The sequence below is a fragment of the Mixophyes fleayi genome, chromosome 1 (genome assembly GCF_038048845.1).
Source record: "Mixophyes fleayi isolate aMixFle1 chromosome 1, aMixFle1.hap1, whole genome shotgun sequence".
In the NCBI taxonomy this organism is placed as follows: domain Eukaryota; kingdom Metazoa; phylum Chordata; class Amphibia; order Anura; family Limnodynastidae; genus Mixophyes; species Mixophyes fleayi.
In genome coordinates, this window is record NC_134402.1 from 415,952,021 (window position 1) to 415,968,698 (window position 16,678).

Genomic DNA, 16,678 nt, shown 5'->3' on the forward strand with positions numbered 1-16,678 from the left:
TGTCATGATGGCCACTGTGTGAAGATGGTCACCGTGTGAAGATGGCCACTGTGTGAAGATGGCCACTGTGTGAAGATGGCCACCGTGTGAAGATGGTCACTGTGTGAAGATGGCCACTGTGTCATGATGGCCACCGTGTGAAGATGGTCACCGTGTGAAGATGGCCACTGTGTGAAGATGGCCACTGTGTGAAGATGGCCACTGTGTGAAGATGGCCACTGTGTGAAGATGGTCACCGTGTCATGATGGTCACTGTGTGAAGATGGTCACCGTGTCATGATGGTCACTGTGTGAAGATGGTCACTGTGTCATGATGGTCACTGTGTGAAGATGGCCACTGTGTCATGATGGCCACCGTGTGAAGATGGTCACCGTGTGAAGATGGCCACTGTGTGAAGATGGCCACCGTGTGAAGATGGTCACTGTGTGAAGATGGTCACTGTGTGAAGATGGTCACCGTGTGAAGATGGTCACCGTGTGAAGATGGCCACTGTGTCATGATGGCCACTGTGTGAAGATGGTCACTGTGTGAAGATGGCCACTGTGTCATGATGGCCACTGTGTGAAGATGGTCACCGTGTGAAGATGGTCACCGTGTGAAGATGGCCACCGTGTGAAGATGGTCACCGTGTGAAGATGGCCACTGTGTGAAGATGGTCACCGTGTGAAGATGGTCACCGTGTGAAGATGGCCACTGTGTGAAGATGGTCACCGTGTGAAGATGGCCACTGTGTGAAGATGGTCACCGTGTGAAGATGGCCACTGTGTGAAGATGGTCACTGTGTGAAGATGGTCACCGTGTGAAGATGGTCACCGTGTGAAGATGGTCACTGTGTGAAGATGGTCACTGTGTGAAGATGGTCACCGTGTGAAGATGGTCACTGTGTGAAGATGGTCACTGTGTGAAGATGGCCACTGTGTCATGATGGTCACTGTGTGAAGATGGCCACTGTGTCATGATGGCCACTGTGTCATGATGGCCACTGTGTGAAGATGGTCACCGTGTGAAGATGGTCACCGTGTGAAGATGGCCACTGTGTGAAGATGGTCACCGTGTGAAGATGGTCACTGTGTGAAGATGGTCACTGTGTGAAGATGGTCACTGTGTCAAGATGGCCACTGTGTCATGATGGTTACAGTGTGACTGTGTGACTTGATAAGGCTGATTAAATATCAATAATGATATTATATTTAACCTGTGCTCAGCACATTGACGGCTGCTAATCAAAGACAATCAACAGACAATAAAAAAATAGGGGTACCATCATTTGAAAGAGGGGGATTTTCCTCTTTTAAACAAGGAATTTAGACTGTAAGCTCCTATGGGGCAGGGACAGATGTGAGTGACTTCTCTGTACAGCGCTGCAGAATTAGTGGCGCTATATAAATAACTGCTGATGATGATGATAATAATGGCCTTGTGTAATATACCTGGGATTTCCCAGAGACTTTAATAGACTGTGTACATGGACTTCTCTAACGGAGGGAAGATTATTTTCCTCTGGCAGCATTCGAAAACACACATCTCACAGTGGAAAGTTTTATTCATCTCTTAAATGCAGAGGATGAGTGGCACTCATCCTTAGCATTTTAGGGAGTCGTGTGGCGGAAGATCCCACTCATCCTGAGCAGACAAGGGGTAAAGGGCGTCTGTCGTCTACATACACCAGGTGCACCTAGTACTACTGCTTAACAGTTATTGTAATTTTTGGGGAAAGGGAAAGTGATGAATCAGACTGCATTACTCTGACAGCTCACTTGTTTGACCTCCACCAGCTAATAATAAATAATGGAGTAACTTCTTGTTATGAACAAGCTGGGGAACTGTAGATAACATGCCTGCCCAATACGGCTTACAATCTAAACCCCATTACAGACATCATCTCCCACAGTGACTATTGGAATTTCCTCCTTACTGGTCTTCCCTACAACAGATTCTCACGCCTACAATCTATTTTGCATGCAGTGGCTAGATTGATTTTCCTTGCAAATTGTTCTTCGAATGCTCAACCACTCTGTCAGTCTCTACATTGGTTGCCTTTTTTTTTTACAGAATCCAATATTAAATACTTCTAACCTACATAAACAAAACTGCACCTGCATGGGATTGCAGGAGGGACAGGTAATTCCTTTCTGCTGCCATTAAAAAATCTTGGGTTTCCATTATAAAGCCAAGAGAGATCTGGGATCTGTCTGGTAAAGCCACCACAGACCTGGCAGCCTATTAGCCTCCAGAGATTTGGGGTGGACTGCAGTAGAAAGCCACCAGAAATTCTAGGAGCCCGATTTGTAAAAATGTCGTCTTTTGGGGGACCTGCATTGTAAAACAACTAGAGATTTTGTGGTCTGTAGTTTACAGTGGCCTCCAGAACATGGTTTGCATTGAAAAGTAGTCCTCGGTGTGTTTGTATTTTTTTCCAGAAAGGTCACTATAATGTTCACTGTATTGCACACAAGTCATTAAGATGCTCTCTGCATTGCATACTGGTCATTAAGATGTTCTCTGTATTTTATAGAGGTCACTAGAATGCTCTCTGTATTGTATATCAGTCCCAGAATGATCTCTATATTGTATATCAGTCATTAGAATGCTCTCTATATTGTATATCAGTCATTAGAATGCTCTCTATATTGTATATCAGTCACTAGAATGCTCTATGTACTGTAGATCAGTCAGTAGAATGTTATCTGTATTATATAGAGATAAGCAGAGTTTCCCCTGTATTGTAGATTGAGTACTGAGATGCTCGCTGCATTGTGTACAGGTTATTAAAATAGCGTCTGCATTAATATATATTAGTCGGATTTGACTACAGCTTTTTCATATATTGCATTTGCTATATAAAACCAACCAATATTGGACAAATCGCACCCACGTGGCTTTCATCACATCCATTTTTCCACTGCAGAGCCTAGGTCACCACCACAGTTGTCAGCCCTCCCCTGCTTATGGGCCTTTTGCGAGCCACTTGTTCAATAAAATCATACAAAGCTAACAGACAGGAATATGTCGAGAGCTTGAAAGATGAAGCCCCTGAACTTACATGTAAAGTATACTTAACATGGAGCTGAAAATACAGACGGAAATCACTTCATGTACAATGGGTGCTTAAACGCCTGCAATGTTTATCCTTCCTTCTTAATTAAATGCAAATGAGGCCAATTAAAATGCGAGTAAATTGATGTTATATAACATTTCAGATTCAGGATTAGCCTTCAAAAACATACATTTTGACTTTACAAATGTGCTTTGTCATTGTCTGCCGCTAGCGTGCAATGCATAAAGATTGACCAGCCAAGCTAAAAACAAAAATTAAAAGTAAAGAAAATGTTGAGGTACAATAACAAAAAAGCAATATATCCATTGTGCGCATCTGCAAGATCCTCTGCAATCATGTTCCAATCTTACCAGCTTTCCTCAAGCCCGTGCCCTGCTATAAGAAAATAAAAAACTGATTAACCGAACACCAAAGTGATATCTTACTAGAAGTAAAATCTCAGTGTGCAGCCCATGGCTTTACGAAATCTGGTTTAATTGGACTGTCCAAAAGGTACTGTAGCTCCTTTCATACTGCAGTTATATTAAGTCAAAAACAATGTATCATTGTCTCAGATATCTCTGCAAGACCATTTCAGAATTTCAGTGTAATATACAAGGAGGCGCGTTACTAAATATCCAGTGTAGATTACAAACAGTTAGCGAGCAGGCACAGTACCACCTGATTCAGCAGGCATGCTAGCCTAGCCACAACATTTCTAGGAAAAATTAAGACTGTCTTAAAAGGAAAAATAATTATATTGTGTTAAAACTATTATACGGCATCTTGCACCACAAGACTTTTTGTTACTAAAGACTAGTCTCAGCACCTACCCCCACATTTATAACTAAAGCTGGGTAAACACTACAGAATTTTCCACCAACTTTTTATACCGATCGATTTTACATCCGATCGATGGTCCGATCGCTCGGTCCATGGGCTGCATACACACTAGCCTTGTTTCAGACGATAAAGGGAAGAGTGGCCATCCTGGTAACGACTTTTTACAGCTATGCTGTCGTCAGGAATGATTTTCATTTCGTACACACTGAAGCAATATTTGCGGGCATGTAACGATATACCAAAGACATTAGCATAAAGGGGCAGAGCTTTCACTATAGTTAACACCCAAAACCGCATAAAAAGAGAAGACCACACTGTCTCTTCATTCATTCCTATAAAATAGAAGTTTAATACCATAGATAAAATTTAGAAAAAACATTTAACTTGTAAAGTGCAATGCAATAATTATTCCCTAATAATAAAATCCCTTCGAATAAAATGGTCCTGTACGGGTTAAAGTTATAGCCCTAAATCTCCATACACGAGGTTATTATACACGAATAGGCATCACCCACAATGCTCAATTCTCTGCAGGCATCATCGCTGAATGGTCCACAGCAAAAAACAACGCCCACGTCTGAGTGTATAAAATGACAGAGGAGCCTGTCTGGCATCAAGGAACTTGAGAAGATGGCGGGTGAGGAGAAGGTGTCAGTGGGGGTTGCAGCTATGGAGACGGAGACAGAGTCAGAGATGGTGCTGGAAGGGCCAAAAAATGTTGAAAAACTTAAGGTGGGGGACGGAGATGTTCAAGAAGAGCAAAGAGCAAATCCAATGAGCCCAAGAGAGGTGGAGATAATGGTAAAAGTACTGGACCAGTACGACAACGACATTAAAAAAAGTGAGTAGCACATGTAGTGTACCTGTTTGAAGGACTTTATGTATTTCACTCTAGTTTTACACACGAAGCAATGCAAACATTTGATTTTGGCTTAATTTAAAATATAGTTAATGGGGATTTTCCCTTTTAGATTATTTTTATCTACTGAGTTAACGTTCCATGCCACAACATTAACTGAATTAGTGACTTATGTGATTTACATAACTGTTGGTCTCGATTTCTAGGTGTGCCTAGATTTCGGGGAAAGCACTTACGTTTACAGAGCTAGATGACGGCATCTGCAAAGGTGCAGAATTTTTCATTGGCTGGTGGGAGTGGAAAGATTGAGGGAATTCCTTGCAAGCATCATGTGTATCAGAGCGTCTACTTTTGCGAACCATTGGAAAAAAAACAGATTTCCATGTTGCACAGAGATTATTGAAATGAGATAAGAGAGAGGTTACAAAAGGACATGACGTTTGCCCAAGCTTTCAGCTGGTAGATTGGTTCTCTTCCCATAGTGCATGACTGTGATGGAATGAGTCCAGATGCATAATGTATGTTAGCAATTACTACTAAGCAGCGTCTGTAATTCATATTTGTGTAATTTCCAAAGCCAGGCAACCACAACAAGAGGACATTCCCAGCACATACATTAATAAAAATGTGTTTGTGTCTAAGTGTGAATCTCCACGTAATCATACATCGTAACAGCAAGGGGAGAAAAAATTTTTAACACGTTGCATGAGAAAAGTCACTTTGAATTCTATAATTAGGTGAAATGGCTCAGTGTGCGCCTAAGAAAATATAAGCTTTGTTAGAGCACTAACTCATAGTTGCCTACTCTCCCGAAAATGTCCGGAGACTCCCAGTTTTCTGAGAGTCCTCCTGGACTCCTGGGAGAGCAGGGCAATCTCCCGGTTCCTGGCGCACCTCATTAGTTAGGTGACGGGGACGGGGCTTAGGACGTGATTAACGTGTCATCGTGTCCGCCCCCCCCCCCCCCTGTTGTAATAGGCTAGAAATTGTGATGACATTTCAGGGGGCAGGCCCAAATCACGTGATTCGACGAGCCCTGTCCACACACACACACACCCACCTCCCCCCGGCTCTCCCGTATGCACCAACTACCACTTTATAACACAGACTCCTTCTTAGAATTATACAAATAAAAACGTAGGTAACTGGCCTTATAACATCACACCATAAGTCAATATCATACAGAGATTCAGCTCTAGCAAGACACCTCACTCTGCACACCAAATAAGATAACAATGCAGATACTTACAAACAAATCTTATTTTGCATATTAACCAAGCATATACGGAGAGCTGCCGCCTCTGGTCATAAATGGGAAACCACTCAACTTTTATTTGCCTTTAAATCGTTACTTTTCATTAACAATCGTTTGACCTTCAGTCAAGGTGTACTGTTGTACATAAAGAGCCTCACTTAGACTTTGAGGCATTTTGCTCCCTGATTGTACACGTAAAAATTATGTTTCAAAAATTGTGGACTTGCGTGTGTACGTTGAGTCACACAGTTGTCAAGATACCTTCAACTCAAAACACTGAAGTATTGGTATGTCAGGCACACAAATACTTATGTCCAAAGATAGCAAAAAAAGTCACATTACCCTATTCACCCACACAATATAATATAATGAAGTGTCGTATATAAAAGAGAGAATAAAGTTTTAAAATTGCTAAAATAAATCGCTAGACATGCACCTTAAGATGTAAATATGAACTCTCCCACATAAGTTGTATACCACTTTATAACTCTTCTATCCCGCAATACTGCAGCTGCTCAATAAGAAGTATACGACCGTGACTTAATAATATATAGCCACTATACTAATGAATGAACCATCGGCTGGTGGGATCAATACACAAACAGCCAATCAGAAGTGGACAGATAGTGCTGCTGGTGTAATCATCAGATCATTATCATGTATCTTTACATCAGACACGGGTACCCGCAAAATGCTTTAATCAAAATGAAAAGAAAACATTTTGTTTATTGCAGACTTGGTTATTTCCAAAGACTGTTAAGAACATGTATATTATTAAATCCTACTTCAACACATCATGAAAATTTCGACCTGCGAAATCCCCAGTCAACAGATCTTTTCTCCACAAATACATCTTAAATAGCTCCACATCCTTAAGGACCTCTTCAATCATAACTTAAAGTAAAGATGGGAAAAGACACAATTCACAGTCATTTTTACGTGTTAAACTGTAATGAGTATTTATTATATTTAAAAAAAAAAATAACAATAATTTGACCCAGTTGTTAGATCTGATCTGCGATTGATGCAATATAAGCTTATGCTGGTAACACATGCAGCTATATAGGCAAATCTCCTCGTAGTTGGCTCCAAATTACCCAGCACAGAATTAGCTGGTTGATCAAAATGTCTTTGGGCATGGCTGTAAATCTAGACCACCAATGCTGGCCTCTGTGGAGTAATTTGCCAACCACGCTAACAAACCGCCATGTGATGTGATACAGCCACTGGACCAGGAGCCGAACTTATTGTTTGTTGTTGTTTTTTAATCATTCATATTCTTTCATCTTTAATATTAGAACAGTTCGGACTTATTTCGTTTCCATCCCTTCCTCCACGCGTTCTGCAGGAGAAAGGAGGGGGGGGGGGGGCGCACTCTCCATTTTGTATGTCACTATAGCGCCAGACATGATGCAGCTCACCCCCTTCTCTTCCCTAACCCGCCATAACACTTATTTATGTTGTACAGGCAAAGTCCCACAATCCCTCCTCTTACCCCCAGTTAGCAAAGTGGCAGCAGACACCAGCGCCTCCTTTAAAATAAAAGCCGGTGCAGCAGGAGGAGAATACATTGATGTCTGCCGCGCTCTCCCCGCTCCTGGCAATCCACCGACCACATGCAGTCTGCGGGTGCGCTCAAGAACAAAGGAGCCGCGGCTGGTGCCCACAGGATGCCAGGAGACCCACTAGCCCCCTGGTAATTAAGCTTTGGGGACTGGGAAATACTTAAGGGATAATATCACTGAGAACTGAATTATTTTTTTTTGGAATGCAATATATCCTTAAGATACTGGGACAGAATTTAAGTCATGTGGTTTATTCCATAAAAAAAGACGTCATGAGAAGATATGTCCATTAATACAGTTTAATATATTCTGTTCAGACTTATCAAAACACATCAATCTTATAAATGCACTTATGAAACTGTAATGACTGTCTACGGTAGATGTAAATTAAAGTCTGAACAGTCTATGAAAAAATGTACTAAATTACAGCTGAGTTTCACATGAACAGAAACGGCTATTGCAATTTTATAAAGATGTGCTTCACCATTTGCTTCTGAAACCATCACAACTCTCAGCAACATTTGTCTTGGAAAGATACTACTATTAAATCATAACCTGAAATCACCTGCTGCCTGTGATAATTAAAACAAAAAAGCAACAACAGCAAGTACAATTACCACTTTAATTTTCTTAAGATGTAGAATTTGTAAGGGTAGATCTTGGCGGTTCAAGTTTATCCAAAGACACAAAACAGGAATGATATTTGGTAATATGAAAACTAAGCTATATAAAGCACATCAAACTAATATGGTTTAATGCGGCTTTACCTTCTAAGTGACACTGAGTAAACATCAGGTACAGGCAGAGTCTAATGTGCAAAAAAGAAAAAAAAAAATGGGCGCTAATCAAGACCTTAGCAAATAAGTCGAGCTGCAGCTCTAATCATTAGGCTCTGAAACCTAAATACACAAGTGGAAATACCAAACAAAAAAGAGCGCTAAGCTACACACTTAAACATGCATTATAAAAGACAAAATATTCAATAAAAAGACAACCATGTGTCTTATGGAGTGGTGTCTAATTCCTCAGGCCATGAGGTCTGAGAATGAGCAGGGCCGCCGAGAGGGGGGAGGGGGTACTAATTACCCGGGCCCTCACGCTGACGATTTCTTTTTTTATTTTTCAAAACTAAATTTGTTTGTTGTTTTTTTTTGGGGGGTTTTCTTTTTGCGGCGGGGAGGGGTGGGGCGGCTCGGTCGTTGGTGGGGGAGCAGAGTAGTAAAAAAAAATATAACCATACTCACGTGATTGCGGCGCCTGGCGTCCCTCCTCTCTGCTCCATTCAGCCTCAATGCCGGGTGTGACGTCATCATGTCACGCCCAGCATTCAGACAGTCTGAATGGAGCAGAGAAGACCAAGAAAGAAGAGAGAAGAAAAGGAAAAGGTAAGTAAAGGGAGGAAAACGGGGGGGCCTGGCACGGAGGGGTTAAAAAATGAGGGGGGGCTTGGCACAGTGGGGTTAAAAAAAGGGGCAGCATGGCACAGTGGGGTTAAAGAACAGGGGGGAGCATGGCACAGTGGGGTTAAAGAACAGGGGGAGCATGTCACAGTGGGGTTAAAAAACAGGGGGGCAGCATGGCACAGTGGGGTTAAAAAACGGGAGGCAGCATGGCACAGTGGGGTTAAAAAGGGGGGGAGGCATTGCACAGTGGGATTGAAAAAGGGGGGGGGGGCAGCATAGTATAGTGTGATGAAGGGGAGCCAGGTGAAGGGGGCAAAAGCAGCATGGAGGGCGCAGTGTGATCATAAGGCATGGCGATGATGAAGGGGCACATTATTGTAATGTTGGAGCTGGAGGAAGGCCTAATTATTAATCGTGGGTGGTATTGATTTAAAGCCAGGGTTGTTTGGAATTATCTAAATGTAGCCATTTTTTTCCAAATAGGGCCCCCAGCATTCCAGGATCTAGACAAGCCGCAACTAAAGAAACCTGCAGCCACAAGTAGTGGAAGTGAGAAGAACAGGTAGGAGAGAGCAGGACAGTATGTGTAATGTTGTGATTCTAGTAGGGACAATGCCAATTTTTGGTGAGTGTTCTGCCCAATGTAAGGTGCAGGCCAAGACTGAACTCTTTGTGTACACACTGCATTCTTTCTATACTACACTGTGGTGCTAGATGTCCTGAAAGTCAGGAGTGCTTGGACATATGTGACGCTCCGGCGAATTCAGAGCCTAGTGATTTTGATGTGTTAGCCACGCCCCAAATGGCACGTTAGGCACGCCCCCAAATGAATGACCACACCTCCGATTTTTTTTTTTTTACATACTCGACTATAAGGGGGGCCCCATTAATTTGTTGTACCAGGGCCCTGAATTCCTCTTGGCAGCCCTGATAAGAGAGTATATCACAATCAGATTTGATAGCATAAATCTCGTGAATGCAATAAATCTCTGTCCAAAAAGCTAGAGAGACTTAAAACAAAGTTCCAATTCTTGACACACTTGCGGGGTAACAGATCGGATCCTGGTATAGTCCTGGGCTTTTAAGATAACTACTCACAGCTTTGTGTGGAAACGCTTGAATTGCAAAGCAATTAATGCAAAAAAAATAAAGGCGATATCTCAGAATCTCACTATGTACTTAGCCCGTGCTCCATCCTGTGGAAGGATATTTGGCAATATGAGAACTAAGCTATATAAAGCACATCAAACTAATGTGGTTCAATGCTGCTTTATCTTTCTAAGCGACACTGAGTAAACATCAGGTACAGGCAGAGTCTAATGTGGCTGCATGAAAATCTAAAAACTGCCTAGCGATGCATCAAAACCTTCTGCGATGGTGGCCCTATCTGAGAAATCACTAATATAGATGTGCAAGCTGAGACAAGTTATATTACAAATTATAATGCGTGTTGTCTTGATTTGCTATAACTTTCCCAACAAATGAATAACCACCCTAAATAAAATTGCTAAAGGAGAGGTGTACATATATTTTGATGCTTTGGAAGGAAATTAGCTGATGAAAGAGCATACTTACATCTTGAAAGAGCTTCCTGTCTGCAGCCAGCCTTTTAGAAGACAAAGTCTTGGTCACGTGATAAAGGGTAAGTAACGCTCTATGCTGACGAAGGTCATCTTCAACCTTTACTGACTCAATCAGAGTAGGAATAAGCTCAGGCCATTGCTTGGGACAATCAAGCCTTGCAACTTTAGCGATCAGTACAGCAATTTGAGTAGCAATCTACAAGAAAAAAGAAAAAAATATATAAATCAAAAGACCTCGGGCAATAAAAGAAGGACGGGTGATCAAAAAGATCAACACTTTGCAAACAAATTCTAAGACTAGCACCATACCAAATTCTGGAACTTCATTCAAATTGTCTCTATTTACATCATGGTTAGGGCTCTCCATTCTGTGATATAGGACATCTTAACACTTAAAATGAACAATCCCTTGAGACACCTAAATAACTGTCCAACAGGATTAGCCAAATATTAATCTCATTTACAGACCATGGGGTATATTTACTAAACTGCGGGTTTGAAGAAGTGGAGATGTTTAGAAACTAATTCTTGTTTTGACAATTTTGTTATGTATCCTTCCCCTCCTGTTTCCTCCCCAATAAAAACTAATAGCATTTTTATGAAAAAAATAAAAAAATGGAGATGTTGACTATAGCAACCAATCAGATTCTAGTTATCATTTATTTATATATTCTACAAAATGACAGCTAGAATCTGATTGGTTGTTATAGGCAACATCTACACTTTTTCAAACCTGCAGTTTAGTAAATATACCCCAAATAACTCCACCCAAAACTGAAAATTCTGCTTCAATAAGTTGAACTAGAATAATGAGTGATATTTGCCTGGGGATTCATTGTTAAACCCAATTCAGTGGTCCCCCGATGCTTTCAACAGACAGGTCTTGTTCAAACTAAGAACAGTACAGTCGATCCGCCTCCTCCATAAACTTCATGGAGTAGGGGCATTGACAAAATTACTGCCAGTTTGAAACAGCTGTAGGATGAAAGAGGGCATGATTCATATGTCCGAACCCAGGTAAGAACATTCAGTATTATAGCATATTTATTGAACTCCAGCTAGAACTTAATTTTTAGCTATGAGTGCAATCCATTTAATACATATCTAATAACTGTATCATTTATTTACCTCTCACAATTTTCATTTTCTATTTTGGGGATGTCACAAAGTTTTATATTTTTACTCATCAAACACTGTCCACCTCCCTTCTGCTACACCAATCAGATTCTAGCTGTCATTTTGTAGAATGCACTAAATAAATGAAAGCTAGAATCTGGTTTCTATAGGCAACATCTCCACTTTTTCAAAACCGCAGTTTAGTAAATATACCCCTAAGACTGTGTGAGCCGCAAGAAGACTAAAAAGAAATAAATAACCATCGTCAGCACAAACGGGTAATACATTTTATAAACAATCCACAAACTGTCATATAAATGTACTTGGACACCAACTTACCAAACAAATAATGGTAATATTTTGAGCACAAACAGTCAGATATTACTTAGTACCAAGAGGTTCACTTGAATTCCGAAAGCATACTGTTCTGACTGCGTGCAACAACGTACAGGGTTGGTGGAGAGGGATGAGCAGAATTGACACGTGCACATGTCATGTGACACTGACGGGGAAGTGTGACTGAACTCACACGCAAACTGTTCTATCGTATTCAGTGACTTTTTAAGTCATTTAACTGAATAAAATAAAACGCTGGCCGCATTCCACTTGTGTTCCCATAGTAATGTGGGTCCGCAAAAAATATGTGTTTGGGCCGCATGCGGCCCGCGGGATTGACATGTCTGCTCTAGATCAACAAAAGACTGCAACATCAGAATATTAAAAGAGTATCACAGAGCAACATGAGGACATTTAACATCATCTATGTGGCACTTTTTATATTTATTTCAAATAAATTCTGTTACTAATCTGTTCATTTTCACGCATCGATCTGCGGTTGTTTTCATCATAAAGAGCCTAATATATCCAAGCTCCACAGCTCTGGCTCTGCAGGGACACACTGTGATATTTCAGCAAGAACCGACTGACAAAAGCGCAAGAAAAATAAATGTAGGGCGACACAATCCTGTGAAAGCACAGACACAACTAGCGCTGCTCATCCTTGTCAATTGGAAAGTGTTTATTTACATGTAGATTAGCACAACTCCGTTCTGTAGGTAACACTGTTACAGAGACTCATCAGTATTCCTCTGCGAACTAACCTGATTTACTGGCTCATTGAAGTTGGTGATGAGTCCTGCACGCAGAGCTGATTTCTCCCCCTCTGAAAGTGCGCTGCAAAGAGGGAAGGACAAGATGTGAAAACAGAAAACAAAATATACAACTTGAGAATTCCACCAATGTAAAGCATGAGGACATCATGGTCCTCTGTTACAATTAATGTTAAAGCTATTTATTAAAACAAATAAATGCATAAAGCAATATACCAGGAACATATGTGAAAGAAATCCACGAGTAAAGTCGTATATGGAAATGGAAAGCTTAACAATGAGACTAGTGTTGGATCATTCAGGAAAACTAGAAAAGTGAGGGAATGGATCTAGAAAAGTGGGGAACAGACAATCAATGGGTTGGCAGTGAGAGAAGGAGCTGTGACTGGTGACAAATGAAAAATTCCCTTACATATATACATTAATGAAATTTGACCCACTAATTTATTCATAAAATAATTTGGCACCCGTAAGATAATCAATAATAAGTTTTGCCCCTCTAAGTAAGAAATAACAGTTATGTTACCAATGGGCAGATAGCTCTAACAGCATGATTTTCTCTATTTAATCTCGGGCCTCTTTCGACACTGCAAATACTAGCACTAGGTAGAGCTTGAGAATAAGCGCCTCATTTAGAGATAGGAGCAAAGCAAAATAAAGGTTCACATTTGCTCCTGGACAAACCATGTTACAATGCTAGCGCATTCCTTTTTTTGCATGCAGGTAAAATCCTGGCTGCTTTGCGTGTAGCACACAAGATGCAAATTTTTGCCTTTTTTGCTTTGCTCCTAACTGTAAATGAGACCATACATTTGCTGAGCCTGTTGAATTTAGAAAAAAAATTCTTTGTTATAGATCCACTGCTGGATAATTGTGCTGAATGACAAAAATATACAATATAAAACATTTTTAGCATGCAAAATGAGGAATGATTTCCCCATGACAGAAAAAGGAAACTTATCCATGCAGGACCAATTTAGCACCAACGGCAGCCCTGCAAAAATTTATGGCTGTAATCAATAAATTGGCTGCACATGAATTTCAATGTTAAATGCGTTAAGGAAGTGGATGAATGCATTTAACTGCTCAGGGTCACATGCATCCAGATGGTTTGTACTGCCAGCTAATGTCTAAGGGGTAAATGTGTTAAACTGCGGAAATGTCTTTAAAGGCAAGTTTTGCCTTTACAGACATTGCCGTTTTAAATTTCCCCTGCAAAGCAAAGACTTTTCAAAGCTTGTTCAAAATGTTCTTTTAGTCACTGGTGATACGCCCCACGCTAAGTCCCTAGATATCTTTCTATCATCCCAGGTTAAGCCTCTCTTATTCAATTCCAAATATGCAATCATAAATACACAGACAAGTAACCAGCAGCTGTTTGGGGTGTATGAAGCGGTCTAGTGCTTCATCTCCAACCCTCTTGACCTAAAGACCTTTCCCCAGCTGGCCTTGAATCCTCACTGCATATGTTGCAGAGTATTCGATGATGGTGTTGGCTTCTCTCACAGTGAGCACCATGACTAGAATGAATAAAATCTGCATAAGGCTGATATTGTGGGGAGCAGAACACATAGAAATAAGGAGTATAATTATGGTGGTATTAAAAGATGAAGAAGCCAGAAAGATAAGTCTGTGTATTTATTACAAGTTGTGTGAGGATATACACAGGCCAACACCTTAAGGTTGTCTGACGTTCCCTATAAGCAAGTCAGCACTTCTCTGCAAATTAAATCCGTGTGGAGTATATTGTACATGAGGCCATGCGTTATAACATGCAATCTATCTATGCTCAAATTGATTAACTAGTCAATGCATATAAAAAAATGTTTTTACAGGATACCAGGGTAAGAGAATTCGCTGTATATAAAATGTTTGATCAGAAGGTCTATTTATGCATATTTAAAGCAGCAATTCCGTATACAAGGTTAAAAAAAATTGTTAAATAGCAAGTTTAATACCTTCTAAGCATGCAACTGATTGTTCATAGCTGTCCTCCTATAAATCATTATTTCCTTTTCAAAATCTACCTTGGAGTTACAAAATATGTCTTCCAGTTACACAGACACAAGCTCTCAGCAGGTCATATGAAGAAGGAAGAAGAGGAATTTACATTACACAAAGCAGACAGAGCTCAGAGAGGTGTTCCAAAGCCTCTCTGCTCACTACATCCCTCTCATCTTCCCTCATCACTCAGGTGTCCTGCTGCTACTCTGCCATCTCCTCCTGGATTTTCCAATGTTTCCTTAAATTCAACATAACCAAATCTGATTTACAGTCTTCCCTCCATCAAGCGTCTCCTCCCCGCCCACCCTCTCCATCACTATTGGTAATACCAACATCTTTTCTTATACCCAAGTTCGATTCCTGGGTGTCATCCTCGACTCCTCACTCTCTTTCACCCCCACCCCCATATTCAATCTCTCACCAAATCCTGCCACTTTCATCTACGCAATATAACTTGTATCCGACCCTTCCTTTTCATTGATGCCACCAAAACTCTCATCCATTCTCTGATCATTTCCTGCCTTGATTACTGCAACCTCCTCTTTACTTGCCTCTCCCACACCCGCTATAAAATGCTCTCTTCAAACTCCTCTCCGTCACCTAAAAAGCCATCTCTAACTCCACTGCTCCTTACGTCTCCAACCTCATATCCATTCATACTCCCTCTCGTCCTCTACGGTCAGCCAGCGACTGCCACCTCACCTCCCGCTTGGTTACCACGTTTAACTCCTGCATTCAAGATTTCTCCTGTGCTGCTTCTATGGAACGATCTCCCTTATACTTTCAGGCTATCCCCTAGCCTGCAAATCTTCAAGCGATCCCTTAAAACCCACCGGCAAAGGAAAGCCTATCCTTTCTCTGTCTAACCTCTCCCCTTCCCAACTCGCCACTTCACGATCCTTCTTCACTAACCACAGTACACCTCACCCTCATTCTTCCTCACTCCTCATGCTACCTGCGCTTACTCATCTCTTCCTTCAGATATCTAGTCCCTTCACCCTGACTCCCCTCTTTGAGTTTCCTGTTAGTCTGCCACTTCCCTTTAGATTGTAAGCTCCCATGAGCAGGGCCCTCTAATCTTCGTGTCCTCCTCCTGTCAGCTTTGTCTTCAGCACCCCAGCCTCATTTTTGCACCTCGACACTAGACCCCGGACCTTGATCTTCTCTTTCCCCTGTCTTCTCAACTCCTTCACTGCTCTGATCCTGTTCGTTGCACTCACAATTCTGTACACAGGTTCAGCTTGCTTTAGTCCCCATCATTCCCTTTTCTAGCTTATAAGTGTCCTGGGATTCACTTATACCTCTTTGCCCGGTGTACCTGTCTCTCAGCTGGGTTAATAATTTAATTGCACTTTGTTTTTTTTTGCTCTATTCTCTTTTATCCTATGCTCTCTGTACGGCGCTGCTAAATGTTTGTGGCGCCAAATAAATAAAAGATAATGATAATCATCATCATCACCATTTATTTATATAGCGCCACTGATTCCGCAGCGCTATACAGAGAACTCATTCACACCAATAATAATAATAATAATAATACTACATCATGTGCCATGTGGTGGCCACGGTATCTCCATGATATTGGGAAGAATTGTAAATCATTATGAAGGCTGAAGAAACAAACCAAGTAAAAATGGTAAATAACATTCCTGTTATAGTCTGCCATAGTGTTTTACAATAAAAAAAAATCACTCATCTGTTCATGGGATTGCTGCTTTAACAAAGAACCCTCTAACAGTCGCCTTAACTGCTAATAATAGGACCATCCAACATCAGAACTGACGCAGAGGGTCTCCAAAAATCCATAGAGAAAAGAGAATCTTCTGTGCAGATGCATCTGGTTCATTTTCTTTTAGCTTGTGATGTATCAGAGGAACAAGGATTGACAACTACATCAAATTGC

At 41.1% G+C, this 16,678-nt stretch overlaps 1 protein-coding gene across 2 annotated transcripts in view; it reads right to left on the reverse strand.

Annotated features, from left to right (window-relative positions):
- IPO11 (importin 11) overlaps positions 1–16,678 on the reverse strand; it is a 336,682-nt gene that overhangs the window by 280,750 nt on the left and 39,254 nt on the right. For both annotated transcript variants that reach the window (XM_075182983.1, XM_075182973.1), the window contains exons 4-5: positions 12,763–12,835; positions 10,539–10,742 (exon numbers count right to left, since the gene is read on the reverse strand). In XM_075182983.1, coding sequence (XP_075039084.1) covers positions 10,539–10,742; positions 12,763–12,835 — 277 coding nt within the window. The remainder of the gene's footprint in view (positions 1–10,538; positions 10,743–12,762; positions 12,836–16,678) is intronic.